At 35.3% G+C, this 24454-nt stretch overlaps 2 protein-coding genes and 1 long non-coding RNA gene across 4 annotated transcripts; 1 reads left to right on the top strand and 2 right to left on the bottom strand.

Annotated features, from left to right (window-relative positions):
• Positions 1 to 2618: 2618 nt before the first annotated feature.
• Positions 2619 to 21530, bottom strand: LOC121237173. Its single transcript, XR_005934874.1, has 3 exons — positions 21309 to 21530; positions 3314 to 3324; positions 2619 to 2661 (listed from the first exon to the last, which is right to left on the bottom strand). It is a non-coding gene; the product is annotated as an uncharacterized LOC121237173 (long non-coding RNA).
• Positions 3307 to 24109, top strand: LOC121237171 (E3 ubiquitin-protein ligase BOI-like). 2 transcript variants are annotated; one of them, XM_041133785.1, is made up of 5 exons: positions 3307 to 3326; positions 21289 to 21377; positions 22047 to 22156; positions 22901 to 23262; positions 23490 to 24109. In XM_041133785.1, the coding sequence occupies exons 3-5, from the start codon at positions 22051 to 22053 to the stop codon at positions 24021 to 24023; spliced, it is 1002 nt and encodes a 333-aa protein (XP_040989719.1). In that variant the 5' UTR covers positions 3307 to 3326; positions 21289 to 21377; positions 22047 to 22050; the 3' UTR covers positions 24024 to 24109. The 2 variants fall into 2 exon arrangements, with proteins under 2 accessions (XP_040989719.1, XP_040989718.1); XM_041133784.1 differs by having other exon boundaries at positions 3311 to 3327; positions 21279 to 21377.
• LOC121237172 lies at positions 8591 to 13618 on the bottom strand. The gene is made up of 6 exons (XM_041133786.1): positions 13116 to 13618; positions 12815 to 12928; positions 11260 to 11340; positions 9900 to 10072; positions 9656 to 9752; positions 8591 to 8992 (listed from the first exon to the last, which is right to left on the bottom strand). Exons 1-6 carry the CDS (start codon positions 13410 to 13412, stop codon positions 8876 to 8878), a joined length of 879 nt encoding a protein of 292 aa, XP_040989720.1. The 5' UTR covers positions 13413 to 13618; the 3' UTR covers positions 8591 to 8875.
• Positions 24110 to 24454: the final 345 nt, after the last annotated feature.

Below are 24454 nucleotides of genomic sequence, written 5' to 3'. Positions count from 1 at the left end.
AAAAATTATAATAATTATACGAAATAAATTGAGATGATTTTAGTATTCAAATCAAACCTAAAGAGTCAGTATCAGATCTGAAGCATGCCTTGTGAGTACTGAATTTGACATGGATGGATCGATCAACTGTTTTATTATTGTTGTGAACGATTGACCTACTGATGTCACCTACCGGAACAAAATTTTTCTAATCCCTAGTTTTATAAAATAAAGTTGCTGAAGTATCTTAATATCGTTATTTTATAAAAATATTATTCATTTGAAGTGAGTTGTAAGAAGTTGTAAAAACAATTATCCTTATTATTTTTCAGAAACTATAGTGGTAAACATACAGTCTTGGGTCTATTGAATCAGGAGAATTTTCGCTTAAATTCCTAGAAATACATTTATTGTCGAAAATTTATACGCCTCTAGGATTAGTTGAGAATTTATTCTTAAACTACCGGCGTCATTTCACATATGAGATGAGATTAGAGTTAAAAGTTAAATAAAATATTATTAGAATATATTTTTTTAATTTTATTTTAATTTTAAGATTTAAAAAAATTAAATTTTAAAAATTTTAAAAAATTATAATAATTAAATGAAATAAGATAAAAATTATACCTGGTACTTGCCCTCGTTAACGGGAAGAAATCATAAATTTCACACCTTGAATGGTGTTTTTCTTTTTTTTAAAAGAAAGAACCCACAAATCTCGTCGATCTAAACTAAAGTGTCAAATGCCTCACCACGAAAAAGAAAATAAACAAGCCATCATTTTTAAATTTAATTCTTCTCAAGATAAGTAATGCATTTCTAGATGTTTTTGAAGCACATTTCACCCTTAAATTATTATGAGTTTTAGATTTATTAAAAAAAAAAAAGTGAGGTTACACATGTAATATAAATTATTTGATTTATATGAGAATGGTATTTGAAGACCTTTTACACCATAAACCATACAAATGGTATGATTTAATTTATAAAATTTAAATTTTAAAATTTATCTTTAAAATCAAGTTATGTCACATGAATTGTGTATGATATAAAGACATTTAAATAGAATTATTTAATATAAAATTTCCAATCTTAATAGAAATTGTAAAGTGCCAATTTTTAATAGTTTGAAGATGACATATATTGCCTTACTGGTTTGAGATACAAAATGCCAAAGGTTGGATAATTTGAGAGTGTAAAGTATATAATATATATATATATATATATATATATATTTATCTAATATATATATATAAGTGCGAATAGAGATGAACAGTGTTTTCGTCTAATAATTTTTTCCCATTTTGCCCCTACTTCTATTCCCAAATTTCGATTTTGCCCCTGCTTTTATTCACAAATTTCCATTTTGCCCCTGGTTTCTCCCGCGCGCGAGCCCCAGCTCCCCTCTCCCCCATCCATTTTTTTTTGTCTCCTGTAGTGCGCCGCCGCTCGCCAACGTGGCCGACACTGCCCCGCTCATTCTCTTCCCCTCCAGTCAGCATCCCTCCCCTTCCAATCTCAGCCTCTCTCGTGCCGCCGTTAACCGCCACGAGGGAATCCAAGCTGCAGCCTGTCAGTTTCTTCGTCCCCTCTAGTGCGCTACCATACACCGGCATGGCCAACACCACTCTGCCCATTCTCTTCCCCTCTGGCCAGCGTCCCTCTCCTTCCAATTTCAACCCCTCTCGTGCAGCCATTAACTGCCATGAGGAAATCCAAATCGCTGCCCTTTTTCATTCCAGTGCCGCCGTTGGCCACCATCTCTTCACCATACCAGCATCGGCCCTCCAGCCACCTAAACCACCTATCCTTAGCTCCGATCCACAACTGTTGAAGCCTCTCTAGCTCATTTTTCGATTTGAGTATTTTGGCCCCCAACCGCCGCCCACACTGCCACCTGCAGCCAACCACCACTACCATTTGCTTCATTAACACCTCTAAGCGCTTTCCTAGCCATCCCAAGTCTTAATTATTCCTATTCAAAATTTGACATTTTGAGACCCACGACCTGTAACCCCTGCTCATTTCTTCTTACGTAAGCTTCTCTCTTTCTTACGTAAGACTCATCCTTTTCTGACGTAAGCAAATTCCGATGACGGAATTATGCAATAGTCTGTCATTCTTTCTGGCGACTGCGAGCATCGTCATGTGTGCCGAACCATGACGACGTGTCTCTCGAGATATTAGGTGACTTCTAAAGTACGCCCAGTGTTTAAAATGTACTGAAAATATTTATATGAGGTATTTCCAATATCGTTGAGTTAAACTTGTTTTTAAATGAGACAATTATAATATTTTGAGGAGCTCCAAAATATTATAATTGTCGGAGATAATTTTAATATTAATTATTAAAATGATTCCAGTTATTTAAAATATATTAAGGGATTTAAATTATGTTGAAAGCTTTAATTAATTAAATGCATCCTTTTAAATATATTAAATAAAACTTCATCATTTATTAATGATGAAGAAATATTATTTTATAAACTAAAGTTAGTTTAAAATAATATTTACCTTAATTCTTTTAAGTGCTTTTAATTAAGTTAACGTTTACGCATTTTCTAATCAGTATTTTAATATCTCAACGTTAGATCGTTTTGAGGACCCCCAAGACGAAGGGACTGGATTATATACCCAGACCCCTCTCTCTTTCCCTCACTTTTCCCCAGTCCTCTTTCTCTCCTCCCTGTCCCTCAAGCGTACATTGTATGCGGCCTCTCTCCCTCGCCGAATGCTCCATGCCTCAGCCCGGTGCCGCCGTGCATCGGTAGCCCTCACCGCCGGCACCACTAGCTCCACCTCACTCAGGCGAGCTCCCCCATCCCGGTATCTCTCCCTCACGCTCTCTCCTCCTCTCCGTTGGAAGTGCAAAGCCCGAATGGGCTTGCTGTCCTTAGCACCGCCGTGCGCCACCTACCGGCGCCACCACCCCCACCAACAACCTCCCCTCTCATCGGAGAAACCCTCCCATGGAACCCAAGCCACGGGAAGTTCCCCCATTCCCCCTCCGTCGCAAGCACGCACGAAACCCATTTATGGGTTTCGCACGGCTTCAAGGTTACCGACGCTGCTAGTGCCGCCGTGCGCGACTCCCACGGCCACCAGGCACCACCGTGAGCCTCCCCTTACCTTCCCCTTCCTCCTCCCTTGGACCCGAGGCCCATAGCCTCTCCTCCACACACAGCCTCCCTCCCCCTTACACGCACGGCTTTGCACTCCTCCACCGCCGTGCACCACGACCCACGGTGGGTAACCACCGTCATAAGCCTCCTCAGGCCACCACCAAGCCAACCCAACCTCCCACGGCCCCGATTTGTCATCCATGCACGCACACTCTCTCTCACTCTCCCACGGCTTCTCCTCCATCGTGCGGCCAGATCTGCCGCCGTGAGCCACCGTGGCGACACCTCGACGCCACCACGAGTTCCACCGCACCTCCCTTAGCCGAGCCCTAGGGTCAAACCACCACTTTATGTGGTGAGTAATCACTGCACGTGATGGACAGTCACTGCGTGTGACTGACTGCCACTGTACACGGCTAGATCCACCGTGTTACGCTCCTTGCCACCATCACAAGGCCTTCACGAGCCCTTCCAAGACCACACTTAGCTATCCAAACGCCCAAACAGTCAACGTACATGGGTTAGCCGCCACGTACGACCTCTCCGACGTCATCAACTGTGACGATCAGGGAGCAACGCACGGGTTATCCCGTCGATGGTATAACTCTCTATCCCTTTTAATTATGTTAGATATTGATTAGTGGACTAGGTTGTGGACAGTGCTATTAGTATTAGGGGAATGACGGTGTAGTATGGAGATGCGCTGTGTAGTGCCCTGTGAAGTGTTGGGCATATCTATGTAGTGTGGTGATGTGATGTGCCGTGTATATGAATTGTTGGGCTCATTGTGTAGTGTGCTGTGAAGTGTTGGGCATTCTATATAATGAAGTGTTGGGCTTATCTGTGTAGTGTGCTGTGAAGTGTGGAGCGTAGTTGGGAATTGTGCTATGCAGTGTTGTGGACTGTGCGGTGTAGTGTGGTTGAGAACTATGCGTTGTATTGGTGTCGTGGCATGTGGAGTGGGAACAATACACGCTGAGTATACTTTGTGTGTGGCGTAGTGTGACATAAAGAGAGTGTATGTAGAATATACTCTCCTGGCGTATTGTGGAATGGGAAGAGTACACGTAGAGTGTACTTTGTAAGGCGTGGTGTGTGATTTGAGTACACGTGGAGTGTACTCCATGTAATGGAGTGACGCACCATATGGCGGGTACGCCATAATGGTGATGTGGCTTGGTGTGTATGAAGGGAGTACATGTAGAATGTACTCCGTATGGTGGAGCGATGCACCATACGGCGGGTATGCCGTAATGGTGATGTGGCTTAACGTGTATGGAGTATACGCGGAGTGTACTCCATGTGATGGAATGATGCATCGTATGGTTGGTATGCCATATTGACGATAGGTTGTAGCGTGTGGAAAGGGAGTATACGTAGAGTGTACTCCACGAGGCAGCGACACTCCGTGTGGTGTGTCGCAGAGATAAGGATGGTTGTGCAGTTGATGGGCGTAGAACGTGGTGAATAATGTCGAAAATTGTGAAACAATGTCCCGAAGTAGTTATGGCGTAGCCTGTAGTCTGAGGTGACAAGTGTCACTGTAATTGACTTACGGCTGGAAGTATGGGTGTAGTAGTAGAATAAGTGTAAGAGTACGCAGCGGAAGCATGACTGGGCAACGTCACGAAGTGACGTGGTTCCTGACAGTCAGGCTTACGATGGGTGAAGAGTTAATGTAGAAATGGATGACTATAAAATGTACGCATGCGAATGGATGACTATAAAATGTATCTATTGTATGTATTTTCAAAGAAACGAACTGATGAAAATGCACGAAAGACGAGCTTGAGCCGACGCCTTCGTGGATCCTACGGACTGACGTTATCGCGAGCGCCGCGAGGTGATGCTCATGGATGCTGCAAAGGCCGACGCTCAAGGTGATGCTTACGGATGCCGCGAAAAGCGATGTTTGAGCCCGTGCTTTATGTTTTATGGACGGTGCGAACTGACACTTTTGTGAATGTCGCGAGGTGATGCTTGTGGACGTCATGAAAGAGGACGTTCAAGCCCATGCTCACGAAATGACGTTTTCTCATGAAAAGAAATGTTTTCTCATGTTAAATGAAAGAAAGAACTGAATGAAAGTTCCAGCTCTTTAGAGCTGGCATGAATGAAAGAATGAAATGAAAGCATGAAATGTATGAAGATACGTAACGGCCACATGAATGAATGAAAGGGTACCAATGAATGGGCAGATTGCAATGCCGGGCAGTAGTACTGGTAGTGCACCCTAACGAAATGAGATTCCAACCCGTGGCCACGGGCGAATCCATTGGTTATAGGGCCGCTAACCCCAACACACGGGGCGTAACAGTGTGTACCGACCTATGAAAGTGAAAAGAAAGAATGTATGCAGGGGCGGAACTAGAAAATCTAGTTTGGGGGACTAAGTTAAGAAAAAATAATTTTATGGGGGCTAGATACTAATTTTTATATAATCTACTCTAAAAAACACCTTCTAAAACTTGATTTTCATCAAATTTTAAAAAATTTGGGGGGGCTTTGCCTAAGGTAGTTCTGCCCCTGAATGTATGTATGTACGCATGAATGCACGAATGCACTTTAAGAAATGAAGGCACTGACGGGTGACACGTTTTACGAAAAGAAAGGAAAATCCTGTCCAGTGACGTTTTCAAATGAACGCACGTATGCACACATGTATGTAAGTATAGTATGTACGAATGATGAATGCATGAATGAAAACCTATGTTATTATATTTTAACTGCATGAAGTAATGCTTACGAGTCTTCGACTCATTTTAGTTTTTATGCATGTCCCTTCCCCCCACAGGGAAGGAAATGAAGTACGCATCAGGACGGACACGGCCCATGGGGAAGAGCACGGAAGTCTAGGCACGAGGTTTAAATGTAAAAGAGGCATTTTATTATTAAAATTGATGTCTTCCGCTGTGAACCTCTTTTATTGTAAAATCACATTTTTATTTTATAAACGTAAAGTCTTGCACCCTGCGAAGAAGCAAAAAGTTTTAAATCAGATGGTAATTCCCGTCGTCCTTTCTCAAAATATTTTATAAAAAGACCCACCACAAGGATGGGCGTTACACAACCATAGTCCAAAATACACTGTTACGTTGTTGTGCCGCCACCTCTTGCACTTCCTTAATCATTCAAAAATTATGTTTCATTACTGTAAGTAATTTTTCAAAGAACTTTGTGAGATTTGAATATATTTTTGCACTAACAAATTTTCTGCAGTCTGGTTGGCTATGCCGTACTTTGAGTCCGAGGAGTATAGGGGTTGGTTGCGTGCATTTATGTTGTGTTTGGCATCATGACATTTATTGCATCATTTCATGCATGCTCATGTGTCGTGAATGAAAACTAGGTTTTCATGTGAGATATGAGTTTTTGGTATATTTGAAATGAATGGATTGAAAGGAAAAAGAAAAATGAAAAGAAACTGTAGGGATGATGGTAAGCAAAGACGATAGTAGAGTTCTGCCCGTGATTTCCACCTACGGTGCACGCGGTAAGGATGGTAGTAAGTCTCGCCTATGATTCCCACCTACAGTGGAAGCGGTAGAGATAGTGATATTGACAATACTATTAATATTGTTATTAATAACATTGTTAATAAGAAATTTCATTTCCTTCAGTCTTTTATTCTGTTTAGTTTTAAATTCTATAAATATTAAATTTATTTATTATATATGTTCTTATTCTTAATATATTAATATAGTGTTGCTTAACAAATACGACTACATAATTATTGTGTTTTATTTCTCTATCTAATATGTTTTTTTTTTTAACAGATCTCTAGCCTGTCTTTATTTTGCTCTTCCTCATTCTACCTAATGTTGGTCTCTTCTATTTGGACAGTTCTTTTATTTGTCCTCTATTTTCTTATATGTAATTCTTTCTGCTACAATATTATATTCTGTTCAATTTTCAATTTTCAATTTTATAAATGCTTGTCTTGTTCATTATGTTTGTTTTCATTCTTAATTTGTTATTATAGCGTCATTCAATAAATAAAACTGTAATTTAACTATATTTTGTTTCTTGATATGTTCTTTGTCATGGAATAGCTGTTCATCTGCTCTATTTTTACTGTTCATTTATTTCTCCTCTACTTTTTGGTATTTTTTTTATCACTTTTACTTGAAGTATATTTTTTATTTTATTTTTTTGTAATATTTATTCTGTTTATTCATATGGCACATTTAGATTAGTTAATTTAAATTATTTAATGTCCTGTTTAGAGACTTTTTTTTTAAATAAATCTTTCATTTTCTTGATTTAAATATAAATATTTACCATATCATCTATGTTTATATTATTGTATGTATGCATGTATATCTGTATGTTTGATACGTTGTTATTTAATTCTTATATTTTATTGTTAAATTCGTGCAACATCAATAATTTACCGTAGAAAACGAGATTTGGTGAAATGATATTGTTAACATAAAAAATTATACTTAGATTTTTCAAATATCATCATTATTAACTCTTATGTAAATTTCCCTATAAAAAACATTTTAAAAATTTAAATGAAAAAACCTCAAAGAGAAATTGATATACGTTTACCAAAGAAATCACTTAATATGTTTGATGTAAGGTTATTTAATATAATTTAATAATAAAGAAATTATTTTAGACACCTCATGTCAATTAATAAATATCAATTAATATATTAGTAATAAATTTGATATTAATAACGATGTTGATGTTCTTATTCGTAAAATCCCTTATAATTAAACAAATTTAATAATTTGATTAATATGATTATAAATTTGTGCCAAAACAAACTGAATGTGCTATTTGTTAATGTCGTTCGTGAGACAGCAAATTGAATGTTTTAAATATCTCCTTTAAAACTTGTCGCTTTTGTAATATATACTTTTAAAATATTTGTATATAGTTGTGACTTGATTTTTGTAAGTCGTTGTATTATAGTTATAAATATTATACAAATCATATGTATAATGTGTTCTAAACAGAAAAAAAGTTCTAAAATATAGACAAAATTATGTTTGTTTATAATTAAAAATTTGAAACATGACAAAATTGGTCAATTGGGCAGCCTTACTAGTGTGTGTATATATATATATATATATATATATATATATATTTTCCTTCATGTGGTCCCCTTTGCTCACTGTGCTCAAGACTGTTCCCCGGATCCGAGCAAGGCCAAAATTTTACTTTCAACCTAGCTTGGGTAATCAAGTATTTTTAGGTATTCTCAGAATATCTCACTAATATTTATTATTTTATTATTACTTTTCATCTATTTTTCATTATTATTTACTACTATTCAATATTCTACTATTATTTTTTCATTATTATTCAATATTCTATCATTATTTTTTCATTATTATTCACAGAATACCTTACTACTCAAAGACAACTATTTCCAAACTGAAAAGGTTCCGCCTAATTTCCAACCTGAACTCGATTGAAGAAAATATCTGCTAATCCAAACTCGATTGAAGAAACTAAACATGCACAAAGCCAGAAACTACAACTTAAACGTATCGATACCTCGATAAAAAGGAAATACCTCAGATAGTATTCTATACATTCATCCTTTCAATTCATTTCTTTCATAATAAGTTTGCTACAGAAGATGAGGATTAGAATGTAGAAGAACAATAGAGATGCTCCTTACACTCACGAAAAATACACAGATTTTTAAACTTTGCATTGCAAAATATGAGTAAAGTAGTTTTTCAACCCTTCAACTTGACATATGGATGCATCTTACTGATGCAATTCTTCCAATTCTCCAAAGTCAAGCCCACAGCTCATTTCTCATAGAGCATCAATTCGTCTTCTAATATTGAAAGAGAAAATGGAGCAATAGCCACATTAAATGGCTCCGAGCCTACACTGTCGATGTGTTTCATCTCAAAATCACCTTCCTGCATTTATATAAAGCCAAAGAAATTTAGATAAGATAATCCAGCATTCTCAAAAAAGTAAAAACAACTAGTACTGGATGATTAGCTTAGCATGAATGTTAATGTGTTAGTTACATAAGTTTAAAGGACTTTTCCTTTTCAATCTAAAATACATTTCTTGTTGATGTTGCTTACAAAATTTATGCACCAGAGCTCTATAACAAAGGCAGAAATGCTTATATCAGAGGAAAAATACAGGAAAACCATGAGCAAACCACATGCCCCACGAGCATTCTAGTAATGCAGTGTGAATGCAAGTCATAGAATCCAAACTCCATGATGCGTAAGGAAAAATCTTGGGTTCTTCTGTTTTAAATAATAGAAAAATAAAGTTGGTGGAAAGTTTTCAGAACTCCAATTATGGGAGCAATTTAAACGGTCTTTGAGACAATGAATATGAAAGCTTTTTCATTTCTGGAAGTTCAATTACGCATTACATTGCAGCTTCATACACAGAATTCTTACACCATCCATTCACCAATAACTACATCATAATGGTGCAAACCTCTATGAACTGACAACATTTCTTCCCCTGATTTTTAAATTAAGAACACATCAATGAATCCAACTTCATAACTTTCCATGGAAAACATAAAGGAATAAAGCAAAACCATCACATCTTACCATTCTGCCATTGGGAGTGTTTAAGGGGCATGCCGATGAGTATTCAAAGCCTGTCTGAGGAAGTATAACAGGCTGTTCACCAATAACTCCAATTCCCCTGCATGAAGGGATAATGATCATAATGTATTTATTTTTTTCAAGCATACAAATCAAGAAGGTTTAATACAGATATTATATAAGTAAATAAAGTATCTAGGATGACTTTAGAAATCATAGATAGTAAAGATTAGAATAATCTACCCACCAGAAATTCTCAACTTTTCCATTGCCATCAGTAATAATCCAATGTCTTCGGAGAAGTTGAACCGGGCGATCTGAATTATTAGTAATTCTTATTCTATATGCAAAGAAGAACAGCCCCTTCAAAGGTTGACTGCGGCCCTCTATGTAAACACTTCGGACTTGAACCCTGATTCCCTGGGAAAAAAATTATTTTAAACTTACCACTAATCGTAATCTTTCTTTCACTTTTGTTATATACAGTCCATACTTTACCAATCAGAACAATGATATAGGAATATTTCAATGTTTAAACAGCATACCCCATTCCTTTAAGAGGGGCTTACAAAACCAAAATGGAGGGGCTTGACATTTTTAAATGATTTTAAGAAAGTTAAAAAAATCTAAATAGACCGAAGAATACCAAACAAAACCACAACCATCTTTGTTTCATCCTAGAACTCTATATAGAAAACGTTTCAATATTGTTCATAGGGAAATGGTTTCCTGGTCAACAGCAAACCCCCCCCCCCCCCCCCCCCCCCCCCCCCCCCCCCCCCCCCCCCCCCCCCCCCCCCCCCCCAAGTGAACCACAACACCACCCACTCCTATGGAGCAAAACCAGATGCCCCCTTACCCCTGATGCCACCCTCTCTACCTATTGCCTACCATCCCCCAGGTGCCTCACCCCCACTACATCCCAGAATTCCCCATCACCCTCACCTTGACACACTAGTAATCCTATTCCAGCGACTGCTTTAGAAATCCCCTTACCACGTGGCTGCTCCTTTGCACAACCACCACCCCCAACAACTCCATGTTGTATTTCTTCTGACTTGAACAGGCATCAACAGCAATCTGGGATATAGGGGTGATAGAACAGGGGTCTTGGGCTGATGGGTGTTCATAAAGTACAAATGATTTTCATCCCAGCCAAACACCACATAATATTTTCAATAATTTTTCAGATATCCACAAATGATGCTAAACTCCTGGTTTTCCCAAAACTATTTTTCCCTTTTCCTTATTTTACATTGAAGCAAATGCAATTAACAAAACTTTTTGATTGGCACCAGGTGTCCAGAAACTGTGTCCCAACTAATCCCGGGGGTGCACAGGCCCTCAATAAGGAGTTTTCCGGAAGTGTTCCTCGGGTAATTTAAGGGAAAAATCTCCCAGTCTGATGGCCCCTAAAGATTGTTTGCACCCAAGGGGATTTGAACCTTAGACCTGGGGGAGCATACCCCCAAGCCCAAAGCCTTTACCACTTGAGCCAACCCCTAGGGGTTCATTTAACAAAACTTGACATGAATAGACCCACAAATATGAAAATTTTAACTTACAAAACTTCGACTCAAAAATTAAAGATCAAGTTCTTGACATACAAAGGTTGTTGCATCACTGGAACATGTTAGGAGAGAGTGTGGTGCAATTTCCTTCAACTCATCACGATATTTGGCTGCATCCTGACAAAAAAGAAGTTCCCCAAAAACAAAATCATTGGAATATCAGTACATGGAATTGCTTAAGATGAATGTGCATCATACTTACAAAGAAATGGTAAAAATTGAAAGCTTATAACCAAAGATCATTATGGTAGACTTTTTGACATATTCAGTGAAGGGCCAAACTGAGTTAGGATAGTAACTATGGGATTGGCATTAAGTTATCAACAGCAGCAGTTCTTATCATTCTAAACATAAAGCATAAGCAAGCATTATTTAAAAGATGAATAATATTATGTTACATCACCACTCATTCCAAAACCCTAAGCTGATTGAAAGAGATGAATTCGAATATTTAATTAATATTCTAATAAGGACATATTACTTACAAGTCTCGAAGATCATATCAATGATTGAGACTAAAACACTGTTCATTGGAACGTTAGAACATAACAATTGTATGAGAACATATTATGTTACATGCCTAACTAATAACTAATCAAACGTGTAACGGATTTGGGTAATTCAAGAAGCTTTGGGTCTCATTTGGCAGAACATTTCAAGGGTTTCTAGAGCTCCCAATTTCAAACGTGAATATATTGAATAGTCACAAGCATCAGGGTCTTTCTTATCAATCTTCATCACTTAAATAAAGACTAAAATAATCTGATAACTATGTTATTCGTATAGTTATCTTAAAGAATCAACCCATCAATAATAATTTAAATACATAAAAATAAATCTTCTACATTTTTTAATTTTGATTTCCACGCCACTTTATTCTTATTGCATGAAGCCAGTGAAAGCAGTGCATCCCATGCGAGCATGTTCTCTTGTCTCAGCTACATCTTGACAACACCTCATGCCCCATTTTGAATTCTTTCTACTGCCCTTGGTAAACTCTCCACATAACATTAAATAAACAAAATTGGATAGAACATACACATGGTTAAACTTACACAAGCCATGCGGGACACTTAGATCATGGCATACCATTAACACTCTGCAGCCAACATCCATGGCAGCTCTCTCTCAACATTGACCCAATGATAGCCATTTTTCTCTTGGCGGCTTCACTCACCTATAAATACTCAATAACTTTACACTATATCTACACATAGTACCAAGATATTTTTAAGGTCACCCCTCTGAGTCCCGGCAACAAAATCGCAACACATCTATTAGGACACTTGGATAGTAAAATATTCACTAAGGATTAATTATTCATTTTGCCTCTCTATGCTAAGAGGACAACGAAACACTACACAGCAGCCAGCCAATCATGGACTTATGAAAGACGCATGCTTGCGGCATTGACTAGAATATAATTTTACCCATCTTGAACTAAGCCAAATGCCAATATAAACCAAATGCCCACATTAACTACAATAATCCTAAGATTCTGATTTATAAGTGCATTCATATTGCAGAATAAGACTAAGAAATTTAAAAGGTTCAGATATCAATCCGAAAGAGAAACGAAAAATCTGAATACCTCAAACCTCTCATCAGCAACTGCCTCCTTCATCAATCTACGCAGACGCAAAGCCGGCTCTTCTTCCTCGAATAGTCTCAACGAATCACGTATCCTTGCAGCTTCTTTGTAATCCTGTAAATCAAAACAAACAAAGGGAATGATTAGTAACATTCAACCGCAACGACCACATTAGAAAGCCTAAAACGGTAATAGGTGCCTCGTTGCTGAGACAACGGACAAAATCCATATCATTTGCTAAGAATGCCAATATTCGATTGATTTGGTTGTTCAAATTTTCTGAGATGTGGGAGAGAGTAACCTCAGATTTGGCGGCAACCTCCATTTGTTGCTTTAAGAGAGCGTACGTTTGGCTCTGAGACAAGAACGAACTCGGACTCGAACTGGAACTCTGACCCGCTCCGCCACCGCCATCACTATTCCTCTGAGAAGCACACGCTACAATCCTACAATTCCGAGCAAAATATCTGCAATTCAACCATCGCCTCCTTGTGGAGGCCTCGAGTTCCGCTAGTCCAGAGCTTCCTTGGCCCCGCAACCATTCCTTCCACATCCCCGTATTCAAATCCGTGGAAACCTTAATGCTTAACGACTGCATTTTCCTCGACTAATTATAATAATTGAAATAATAATAATAATGAAATTCTCTCGTCGCTTTCCTTAATCAGCGCATGAAATTCTCCCCGAGAATTTTGCCATCCATCGATCAAGCTTCGATACTGCCGGAGAATACTTCGCGCTCTGGCTTCAGCTCTGGAGCCTCGGTACACGTACGTCCTTTGTCACTGCTTCAAAATCTATAGTGGAAAGGTACGGTTTAAGTAGAACTGTTTCCCAAAATGAGAAGATTTGTTAGTTTGTCTTTTGAAGATGAAATGAAGTGAGGTGAGATGAGTTGAAATTAAAATTAAAAAATTAAATAAAATATTGTTAAAATATAATTTTTAATATTATTTTTATTTTGAGATTTGAAAAAGTTGAATTGTTTATTTTATTTTGTATTAAAAGTTAAGAAAGTTATAATGATTAAATGAGATGAGATGAAATATTTTCTGAAAGTAACCAAAATCTTAGTATACCTCTTTATTTTTATCGTTCTATTTGACCGTTTTTTAAAAAAAAAATTATTTTTTATTTTTACTTAGTGATTATTAAAGAAGTAATTTTAAGTATATTGATATTTATTTTTATTTTTTAAAAATATTTAAATATATTAAAAAATATGAAAAAAAAAAAACTACTAGATGGTACACCTATTAAGAGTGAGCGGCATAATAACCTCACTCATGTCTAAGCATTAGTAATTATTTAAAATAAATAAACAAATACGAAATTTACATAAAAAATTTTTAAATTTTAATAAAAGATTTTTTTTTTCAAAACCACTGTATCACTTACGTTATATGCAAATTAAAGTCTGTCACGTCAACAGTATAGAGTGCGTTCTCCATACCCACATGTCAGTAATTAACTAAATTAAATATCTTATAAATTAAGTTCTATAACGACAATAGCACGAAAGAGATATTAATTACTCCATGCATTAGCTTGAAAGCAGAAGTACCAGTGATCACATAAAATGGATTAATAATTTAATTTAATACCTCAAAAGATTGGTACCATATGAAATTTGGGGTCTTTTAGCTGTCCATGTGGTTGGTGTTCTGATCCACACCAGTCACCGAGGGGTACCGTACCAGATATTTTTTCTTGGAAGAGAGGGTTACACGTGTCGCATTTGAAGCAGATTTTTGTTTATATTTTGACCTCAATTAATGTTGCTTATATTTTGCTAGATATTGTTTGATTGTATCGTACAATTATGGATAATACTATTCTTATCGCTAGTTACTACCGCTAGTTTATACTGTTGTGAGTTTTTTATTTATTTTTTATTTTTTATTTTTACTTAATGATTAAGTAAGTATTTTTTAATAATATTATGAATTTTTTTATTTTTTTAAATATATTTAAATGTGTTAAAAAAATACAAAAAAAAAAAAAAAAAAAAAAACTTCCAAAAGTCCTAGCAGGATCACCAGCGAGAGCTCCCAGCAGTGAGAGTAGCACCGCTCTACAACTATTTATCCATAATCATTATAACAAAATCAACATGTACATTGGAGCAGAGTGTTACCTCCCCCCCCCCCAAAATTGTAATCTAGCAATGCTATATACTGCATTTCTATTTCACTTTTCATATTCTCTATCATCAAGTTTTGTTTGTATTCAGAATTCATATCAACTCATTACATCTAATTATTGTAATTTTTTTAAATTCTCACATAAAATATAATAAACAATTCAACTTTTTCAAATCTCAAAATAATAATAATATTAAAAATAATATTTTAACAATATTTGATCCAATTCATCTAAAATCATCTCAACTTATTTCTAAATCCAACCAGGGCAGTTTATTGTATAAATCAATTAATATCAATTAATATAACTGATTGATTGTATTTTTATTATTTCTCTAGTCTCATTCTCTTATAAATAGAGACATATGTTATGTATTCAAATCAATATTTTGAATACCGTACCGGACGCCGTACCGGTCAAGGCACTGGAACAAAATATTTCGGTACCGGTATCGTTTCGGAATAGCGTTTCGGGATAACATTTCGGGATAGTCGATCTATAAATAAATTATATATAAATACATATATATATAAATTATAAATAGTCTAGTATGAATTGGAGGTTAAAAAATAAGTTTGTAGTTTGAAAAAACGAAAAAAAAAAAAAATACAGGCTGAAATATCGGCCGGTACAGGCCGAAATTGAGGCCGGTATAACCGGTACGGCAAGACGGCCGAAACGAAAAATTTCGACCGTACCGGCTGGTACGGTACGAAATTTAAAACACTGATTCAAACAATTCAATATAACAAAGATGTATCCCTAAAAGTATCTCTCTCCTTCTCCCTTCCCATTCTCTTTTCTATATTTTATTTTCTACATTGTGTAATATGAGATTTTCCAATATCCTTAAATCATCACTTATTATTTAAAAAAATCAAGAGTTATATTATATATAGTTTTAGAGTATACAAGTCTCGTATATTCTCATTGAAAAAGAATGAGATCTACATTAAAAAAACTAATTTTTTTATATGGATCTTAAATTTATTCATTTTTCTTAAATGGAGTAGACGGAACTTCTATATTTTCAGACTGTATGAATCATTTTCCTTTTCCTTTTTATATATGGTTTTCTCTTTCCTCTCATCTCTTTTTTTCCTTTTATTTATTCCATTTTCTTCTTCACTTTTCTTTCCACTTTTGTCCCAAATTTGCTACCTTCAATCCACACCGCAACACCAGTGCAGGCATCTTCTGGTTGCAACACTAGCTTTGTACTAAACTATCTGATATTTTTGTTAGGTTTACAATCCACATTCCACACATGAGACACGCATGCTCCCACCAACGTTCAATTCACACAAGGTTGCAACACGCATGCTCCACACATGGGTGGGAGCATGCGATCTCAGCCACTTTTATGGTCCACGCAGATTGCAAATGTGAGCTATTAATTTCTCCTCTATGCTTACACTTAACTCCCTCTACTCGTTTTGTTGTGAAAATGATTGACAAAAAAATAAAAGCAAACAAACAAGAAACAATTATGATACAAAATTTATGTAACTCGAATACGTGTTTATGTCTACAAAATTGTAGAGGATTTTATTATTTTAAAAAATGTCAAAGTACACTGTGAGACGAAATTACAATGCTTAAAACGGTCATACTGTTCATAATAAACATATATATAGGGTTGTACGACAAAATTCTTAATTTCACAATTTCTGAGTTATTCGCTCGAGTGAGATGTTGAGTGACACTCACCTCTAGCAAACTCTCTATCTAATGTTCATTTAAGTAACTTGTCGAGTGACCTATTGTACGAACTCTCTGCTTAGCGATTCTCAAGTCACAAACAGTGCCAAAAAACTTTCTCATGGGCGTTGCCCTCCGGACCCCCACAAGTCGCTTTGGCTTGGGCCTATTGGCCCAAGCCTGCTCTATGGCACAAGTCTCGTTGAAAATCCACCAAAAAACCGTAATGAATTATTGTTGGGTCGAATCATCAAATTGGGTCGTCATAAGAATAAATCAGACTCCACAAATCCAACAAGATCCTCATTTTGTTTTTGAGAGCATAGCAAATTCACCATGCCCTACATCACAACCGTCACACACCACTAAAGAAAGCGATTTGACCTCTGTTGATCACCTAATTAATCAAGGAAGATTTTTCCAATATTGAATGACATATTCGAAGAGTTTAACTTCAAATAGGATGCAGTGTTAGGTGGGGTTTACACCCTCCAATGAATCGATGACACGTCATTAATTTAAAAAATTTAGAATGCAACTGATATCATCTAATCCAGTCCATTCTGCTTCTACAATGCACGCTGCTATAATCATTGGGTCAAAATGTCCTTAATCTCTGAACACTACAAATCTTTCAACCATTATGTGTCGAACTGCAAGCCTTTACAACAAACCATTAGAATAGAGCTGTTGTTTGAAGTTCAAAATTCATTGTTTAATCTGCTGGCAATTGTCAATTCTTAGATTTTTAAGATTTTTTTTTTTTTTGTTAATTTTAGGCCCTTTGGTTTTGAAGATGTACGGGATCACTTGAGAGAGAGAGAATAGACATTTGGGTTCTCAACACTTCTCATTATCCAAACGAGTGACCGACGGGCTGAGGACTGGATTAGATGAAGCCGAGTACATTCTAAGCTTCCTAAATTGGTAAGGTGTCTTCCTATTATGAATAATTCTACTTATTATACTCACATATCATATATATATTATGAATAATTCTACTCAGTAGTGGAATTAGAATTTGATGTGTAGGGGTGATTAGTAAAGTGTATTGTATGTAAGGGTAAACAGTAACCAACATTTAAGGAAATAAAGTGTGTCACTGGCATTTAATATTAGCAATATAAGGTTGTTATCTATGGACAAACTAAATTATTAAAGCCACCCATCTAAACCTCTCGCTTGTGCTCCATTAGACTCAAGTGAACAATAAAAATTAAGATATAAATAACCATGTAAGATTTTTTTAAGCAAATGATAAGAATAAGTAAACAAAGACAAACGTTTTTGTTGAATCTAAGATTGAATATGGTAAAATCTCTATAATATAGATAGAAATAACTATGTGAGATTTGTTGCATTTACTCATAATTGTTAACTTGATGGTAGTATATATGTGCTTACGAACAAAACTAATCCAAACAAGCTAGCTAGTAGAAGACTTGAAAGGAAGTGTAAATAAATAAGAAAAATGAGGTTGTAAATTTACTAAATAGCATATAAAAGAGATCAAGATATTTTCTTGCCTCTTATGAGATGTAAAAAAAATGAGAATGTGAGATTTTATTAATGACAAAAAATAAGCATAAGTATGAAAAAATTATTAAAAAACTAAAAGAAACCTAGACAATTAAGTACTAAATAAGATTTTTGAAAATATTTTAGATAAATTGTCTTTATATTGGGATATTTTAAAAAAAACTACATACTCACTACAAGAAAAACGGACTTTTGTGACGAATTTATTATAACTAAAAGATTATTCGTAACTAATTTTAGTTATAAATAATCATTTTATTAGAATTAACTGATTACAAATAAACAATTTTTTTGTAATGACTAAAACATGTTTTTAAAAATTTTTGAGAAGCAATTGCCCTCGCAACCATTAATATAAATTTATCTTTAATTCTATTTATCATTCTTACATACCACACACCATATGGTGTGACATTCCTCTATTTTACTTCGTACATGCAGCTCTTAGTCTATAAAGTTACATACGTGGCTTGACTGCTTTGATTTATTTATTTTTTCTGGTTTCCAATATTCCAGCTTTTATGATTCTAACCTGAGGTCATTTTTACGTATTTTGACGTGGGCATGTTTATATTCATTTATTCTTTTTTTAGGCCTTTTTGTGCTACGAGGCCGTTCTCAGATTTGACGTGAGTTGATATAAATTATTTTATTTGTACGATAAAAAAAGTATTAAATATATATATAAATAATATTTATAATTTTAGAATTAGTAAATTTTATATATTTTTATTAAAAAATATGATAAAAGAAATACATAAAATTTACACATTTTAAAATTATGTCTAATAAACAAACAATGATATATATTCCCAAATATATTGAATTTTCTTGTGATTGAGCTACTCAAATGATAATAAATATTGAGAGGAAAATTAGGGTTTGGAGAGAAAGAAAGTGAAGTGTATGAGTCGGTGGACCCCCAGTAGGTGGGTCTTATACAGAGTCACAGACCTCTTTATTTCTCACCTTTAATGTCCATGTCATTCGTGGATATTAATTCGGCAAACGTACATAACAGAATAGGAGGGCAATAAAGGCAGGTTCAGGTACAAAATTTTAATTGATTGGGAATGGTATATGTTGAGACGCAATCAATTAAATTAGAGTCGGCTACTCTGCCCGCTCGTTCTTATCCTACAGTTATTTTTGAGTTTTTATTTTTTTTTTATTTTTTTAATATATTTTAAATATTTTTAAATATTTTTAAAAAATAAAAAAATACATCAATACATTTAAAATCACTTCCTTAATCATTAAGTAAAAATAAAAAATAAAAATTTTTTTCCAAGCGGTACACTTGAGCGGTTATATGAGAGCGGCAGAATAGACTTTTCCATTAAATTATTGGTGGCAACCCATTAAGCAATGAAGAATTTTATCCATTAACTACTATTCATTTTTATATCTTCACAATTATAGTTTTTTTTTTTATAAAGTGTAGGATCTGAAGTAGTGAATAGTGACTAATGAAAAAAATATTTTTTAACAATAATGTGTGCAATAAAATTTTGACACTTTAGTTAACCTTTTACATTTTTCAAGAACTTGTATTTGAATTTCTTGTTGGTATCTTTAATCACCAAGAACTTGTATTTTGACACTTGTATTTGAACTTGTATTTGGAAATATAATTATATTTTAATATTTTTAAACTAGTTTATTATTATTTATGAATTATTCATTACAATTCAATAAATTATTTTATTACTATTTATATATATTCTTAAAGCCCTAAATATTTTAAAAAAACCTAGAAGATCTTAATCACTGTTAATAATTATTGGAGAAAATCATTAATTATCACGTTAATATTAAACACAATAAATTAATATATTTTGGGAGACCGTCCGTGAGTTACGGGGGCCGTCACTCGGTCCGCATTTCCAGTACAACAGGCAAAACGTGAGCCACACCCGCCGGAAAAAAAAAAAAAAAAAAAAAGGCGGGACCCATGTGGATGGTGGGGCCCAATATTCCAGATTAGGAACGGTACTTAAAACAGTATTAAATTCTCCCGCCTTTTATGCTTTCTTTTTTAAATTTTTATTAGCAATAATTAATAAGTTTTGTCCGTCTCGTTAAGCTCACCTGTTAGCCTCGGACCGACCACTACCGGTCCCATCCACCCACCCACTCAATTTTTCACCCCCCAAAATTAAAAACTTTGGGTTTTTAAAATAAAAAAAATATATATGTTTTTCTCTTCATAATAAGTTTTTATTTCTTACTTATATATATATATATATATATGAATGTATGTATGTATCATAACTTGAGCTTGTAACCGTTGATTGATGGTGGGCTAATTTCATGCAAGTAGGTTCGAGAATTTATTCTTGAAACTATTCTATACAAGTCGATATGAATAATACATTATTTATATTAGAGTTCTTTTACTCGACAGTTTTAAATCACACACCTACTGTCGTGTGTTTGTATTTTATATTTTTTTAGTCAGCAAATATGTGGCGTAGACTGTTGAATAGAATTTTTCTTGATATTATTGATGTTACAGGATTTGATTTGCAAAATTTAAATCTATAAAATTTTCTTACAAATTAAATTCTGTCACATAAGTAATATCTTACGCGTATACACTATACTTGCTTATGAATATAATTTTTTCTTTTTCAATAAAATTTATGATTAGAGCCTATTGATAATTCTTTTCCCCTAAAAATTACAAAAAATAAAGATCTTGACAAAATGCAAGTAATTTCTCTAATTATCATGTCTATGGAATTTTGTTGCAATTCAATAAAATATCATATTTAAAATTTTATATTAAAAAAAGACGTTTGAATAAGAAGGAATGAATTCAATGATTTAATTCATATTAGAAAAAAAAAGGTGGTAATAAAGAAATTAAGAAAGTCTATGGAGGCGATGACGATGATGACGGTGAAGATTACTGTTCCCACAACTACGACGCCAACGCCAATGCCAAGAATTCTCCGTACAAATGGAATCGTCGGTTTTCTTAATCTCAACTACTCGCTCCCTCCTTTCTTTTTCCACAAAGCCAAGCCACTACTGCCTCTCCTCCCTCTCTCCCACCTACAACAATAATTATGCTTCTCTTCCTCCTCTTTCTCTCCTAGCACACCTCTCTCTCTCTCTCGCATTTTCTCCGTCCCGATCGGACCCTGCCCAACTCCCCCAACCACGATTTCAGGTACCCATTCTGATTTTGTCTGTCTCCGGTTATGTTACGTTTTGGGTCCCGAGAAAATGCTGCCAGTTATAAGAAACTGAAGTTTGATCTTTATGGGGAAGTCTCTTGAGATGACAGATCCAAGTTTTATCAGTTTTTTAACTTTTTTTCTTAAGTAAGGGCTTTTTCTGTAGGCGTTTTTTCCCTTGTTACGGTTTGATTTGAAGAAATATAGGGACGGTTATTGTTATACTAAGGTTGTTGTTATTGTTTGGTCTTTTCCATGTTGGTTTTATTAGAATATATGCCATTTGTGTTAGATTTTTTTGGGGTCTGTTGAGGTTCTCTGAATTGATCGATCAGTATTTTAGGCAGTTGATTTTCCTTTACATCTATTATGTATATAAATAGATGTGGAAATCATATCTTTGGGATGTGAATGTCTGTGATTTTCTATTATTCATTCATTGAAGTTGTTTTTTCCTTAAAAACTTTTCAGGTATACTTTGTTTGCTCGATCATCCATTGCCCCTCATTACCATTATTATTTTGAGCTGCTTAATTGTGCATGATGGTTTTTTTTTTTTTTTTAATATGGGATTCATGAGCTTATGTTCTTAATATGTGGTTAAGCCTTCGTAATTTTAGTTAGTTTATGGGATGATGATGGCCTGTCTTGGTTTCTAACAGGAACATGTTTGGAGGAGATGGTAACAATCCCATGTTTCCCACTTTCCCTGAGGAAAGTCGGTTTCAATATGTCACCGGTGGATTGCCACAACTGCAGTTATTTGGGGATTGTGAGTTTTTCCTCGAACTTGTAACTTATGATTTTGTCACCCTCCCGATTATGGATGATTCAAACTTTCTAATACTGTCGTATATGTGTTTCATTGTCCCAAAATGTTTCATCGTCGTTATTCATGTCGATAGTTGCTCTTCTTATTGCCTTGTCCTGTCAATTGCTTTTCTGGATCATTGTTACATGCATGGTCTATTTATGTTTTGAACCTGTGATAAATTAGAATGACCTTGTCTCCGTGCCATACTCGCAACACATCATGTGATTATTTAGATCAAATATGTTTGAAAGTCTAGGTAAATATTGAATCCAATGTGTAAAGATAAGTCTTGCTTTTTCAACATTACCGAGTTTGTGAATCTCTTGGAAGTGGCCAACTCTGTAGATCCTAAACCAGCAATGGTTTGGGCATCAGAATTATTTACATTTTTCAAAATTTATAACAGAAAACTGATGAGATGATGAAAGTAAATATTCTCCCATTTGCGCAACTGGACTGATCATCTAGTTTGGGCAACTGAAATGACTCCTTGGAATTAGACGTGGCTGTTTAGTTCTCATCAATAAGAGTCTGCGAAAGTGATTGATGGACCAATTGAACTTTAAGTTGCTTTCTGTTGCTCTCCTTGCTTGCCTTAATTTTATTTGGTTATCATTACCTGCCTTTTTTTTTTTTTTTCATTTTAAAATATCTTCAGCATCTTGTGGTTAATTTCATGAAGTGAACTGCAATCTGTCACAGTCCCAGTTGGATGCAGTCTTGGCCCTTTGAACTACAGGGGAAATGACCATACAACTGCTATGGAGCAGCCAATTAAAAGAGCCATGGAAGCAGAATCTGTTTCGAGACAACCAATGCGTCTTTTATCTATAAACAAAAACTTCTCTCACGATAAAGCTGGTCAGTCTGGAAGCATTCTGAATCCTAACCCTGTATCAACTGGGCTGAAACTTTCGTATGAAGAGGATGAACACAACTCTTCTGTTACTTCTGCAAGTGAAAGCATGACAGCTGTTCTCCCTGTTATTTTGTCCCTGGGTGATAATCTGAAGCTTGAAATTGATAGGCAGAAAGAAGACCTTGATCATTATATTAGGCTTCAGGTAATATCCTTAATCTAGCAATCAGCTTGTGGTGCTGTCAACATCTATCATCTTAACAATACCTCCGTTTTTGTTCAAGGTGAAAAAGTAAGAAGTAATGTTTTATCCTCTGTTATCACTGTTGTGCCACTTAGGAGGCAGTCCTACAAATTAGTTTGCTGTAGACTTGATACTTCTCTTTAAACTTGGCTTTTAAAACCAGTTCCTTCCTGGTATGTTTGAAACAGGAAGAAAACTTCCTCAAGGATGTCAGGGAACTGAAGCAAAGACACACAGTTTCCTTTCTGAGTGCCATAGAAAATGGAGTTGACCGAAAATTACTTGAAAAGGAGCTTGAAATAGAGAATATGAACCGCAAGAACAAGGAACTAATGGAGAGGATAAAGCAGGTTGCCATAGAAGTTCAGTCCTGGCACTATAAAGCAAAGTACAATGAGTCTGTTGTAAGCATCTTAAAAAGTAATTTGCAGCAAGTCATGGCACAAGGTGCACTCCATGGGAAGGAAGGATATGGAGACAGTGAGGTAGATGATGCAGCCTCTTATACTAACCTGGATCACCCGGGCATTGTAAATGGTTTTGGAAATCCAGTCTTCATGAAGAAACAGATGAATTGCAGGGCTTGTAAAGTCAGGGAAGTCTGTGTATTGTTGTTACCATGTAGGCATCTGTGTCTCTGTAAGGATTGTGCAGGGTTTATTGATGTTTGTCCTATCTGCCGGGTCATGAAGACTGCAAGTGTTCAAGTATACATGTCTTAGCAGTGTAATGGTATGCAGGCATATATCTGCACACTTGTTGAATTCATCATTACCCTGAGTGCAACAAATTTAATTTATTAATTTCACCATGGCTGCTGGATTTATGGGTTGTGGAATTGAGCTTCTGTTATTCCAGGGCTTTTGTTGTTTTTCCCCCTTAACAAAGCCCATTTGTTTTCTCATGCCATGGGTATCTTATATTACTGTGATGGATACAACTTGAATCGATATGTAAAAGACATTGTTATTTTGGCACTGGAAGCAAAGAATCCTGAATTCCTGATCTCACAGACAAGAAAAGAAAAGTGTAAAAGAAGAGAATGGATGTTGATATCAGGGGTCTTCTAATAATTTTGATTTTGATATTGACATCAACTGAGATGAATAATCACGAACAGTAACACAAATATAGGGGGTTAGAGCATTGGCAT

Source organism: Juglans microcarpa x Juglans regia, chromosome 6S, assembly GCF_004785595.1.
Source record: "Juglans microcarpa x Juglans regia isolate MS1-56 chromosome 6S, Jm3101_v1.0, whole genome shotgun sequence".
NCBI lineage: Eukaryota > Viridiplantae > Streptophyta > Magnoliopsida > Fagales > Juglandaceae > Juglans > Juglans microcarpa x Juglans regia.
Note: the sequence above shows the minus strand (reverse complement) of the source record. Positions and strands in the feature narration are given on the sequence as shown.

Coding starts and splice junctions, on each gene's coding strand:
- LOC121237172 (XM_041133786.1), bottom strand. CDS start 13,412: ATGCAGTCGTTAAGCATTAAGGTTTCCACGGATTTGAATACGGGGATG. Junction 12,929..13,115: donor AGGTTGCCGCCAAATCTGAG/GTTACTCTCTCC, acceptor TTTGATTTACAG/GATTACAAAGAAGCTGCAAG. Junction 9,753..9,899: donor GGAAAAGTTGAGAATTTCTG/GTGGGTAGATTA, acceptor CCCTTCATGCAG/GGGAATTGGAGTTATTGGTG.
- LOC121237171 (XM_041133785.1), top strand. CDS start 22,051: ATGTTTGGAGGAGATGGTAACAATCCCATGTTTCCCACTTTCCCTGAG. Junction 22,157..22,900: donor ACTGCAGTTATTTGGGGATT/GTGAGTTTTTCC, acceptor AATCTGTCACAG/TCCCAGTTGGATGCAGTCTT. Junction 23,263..23,489: donor ATCATTATATTAGGCTTCAG/GTAATATCCTTA, acceptor TGTTTGAAACAG/GAAGAAAACTTCCTCAAGGA.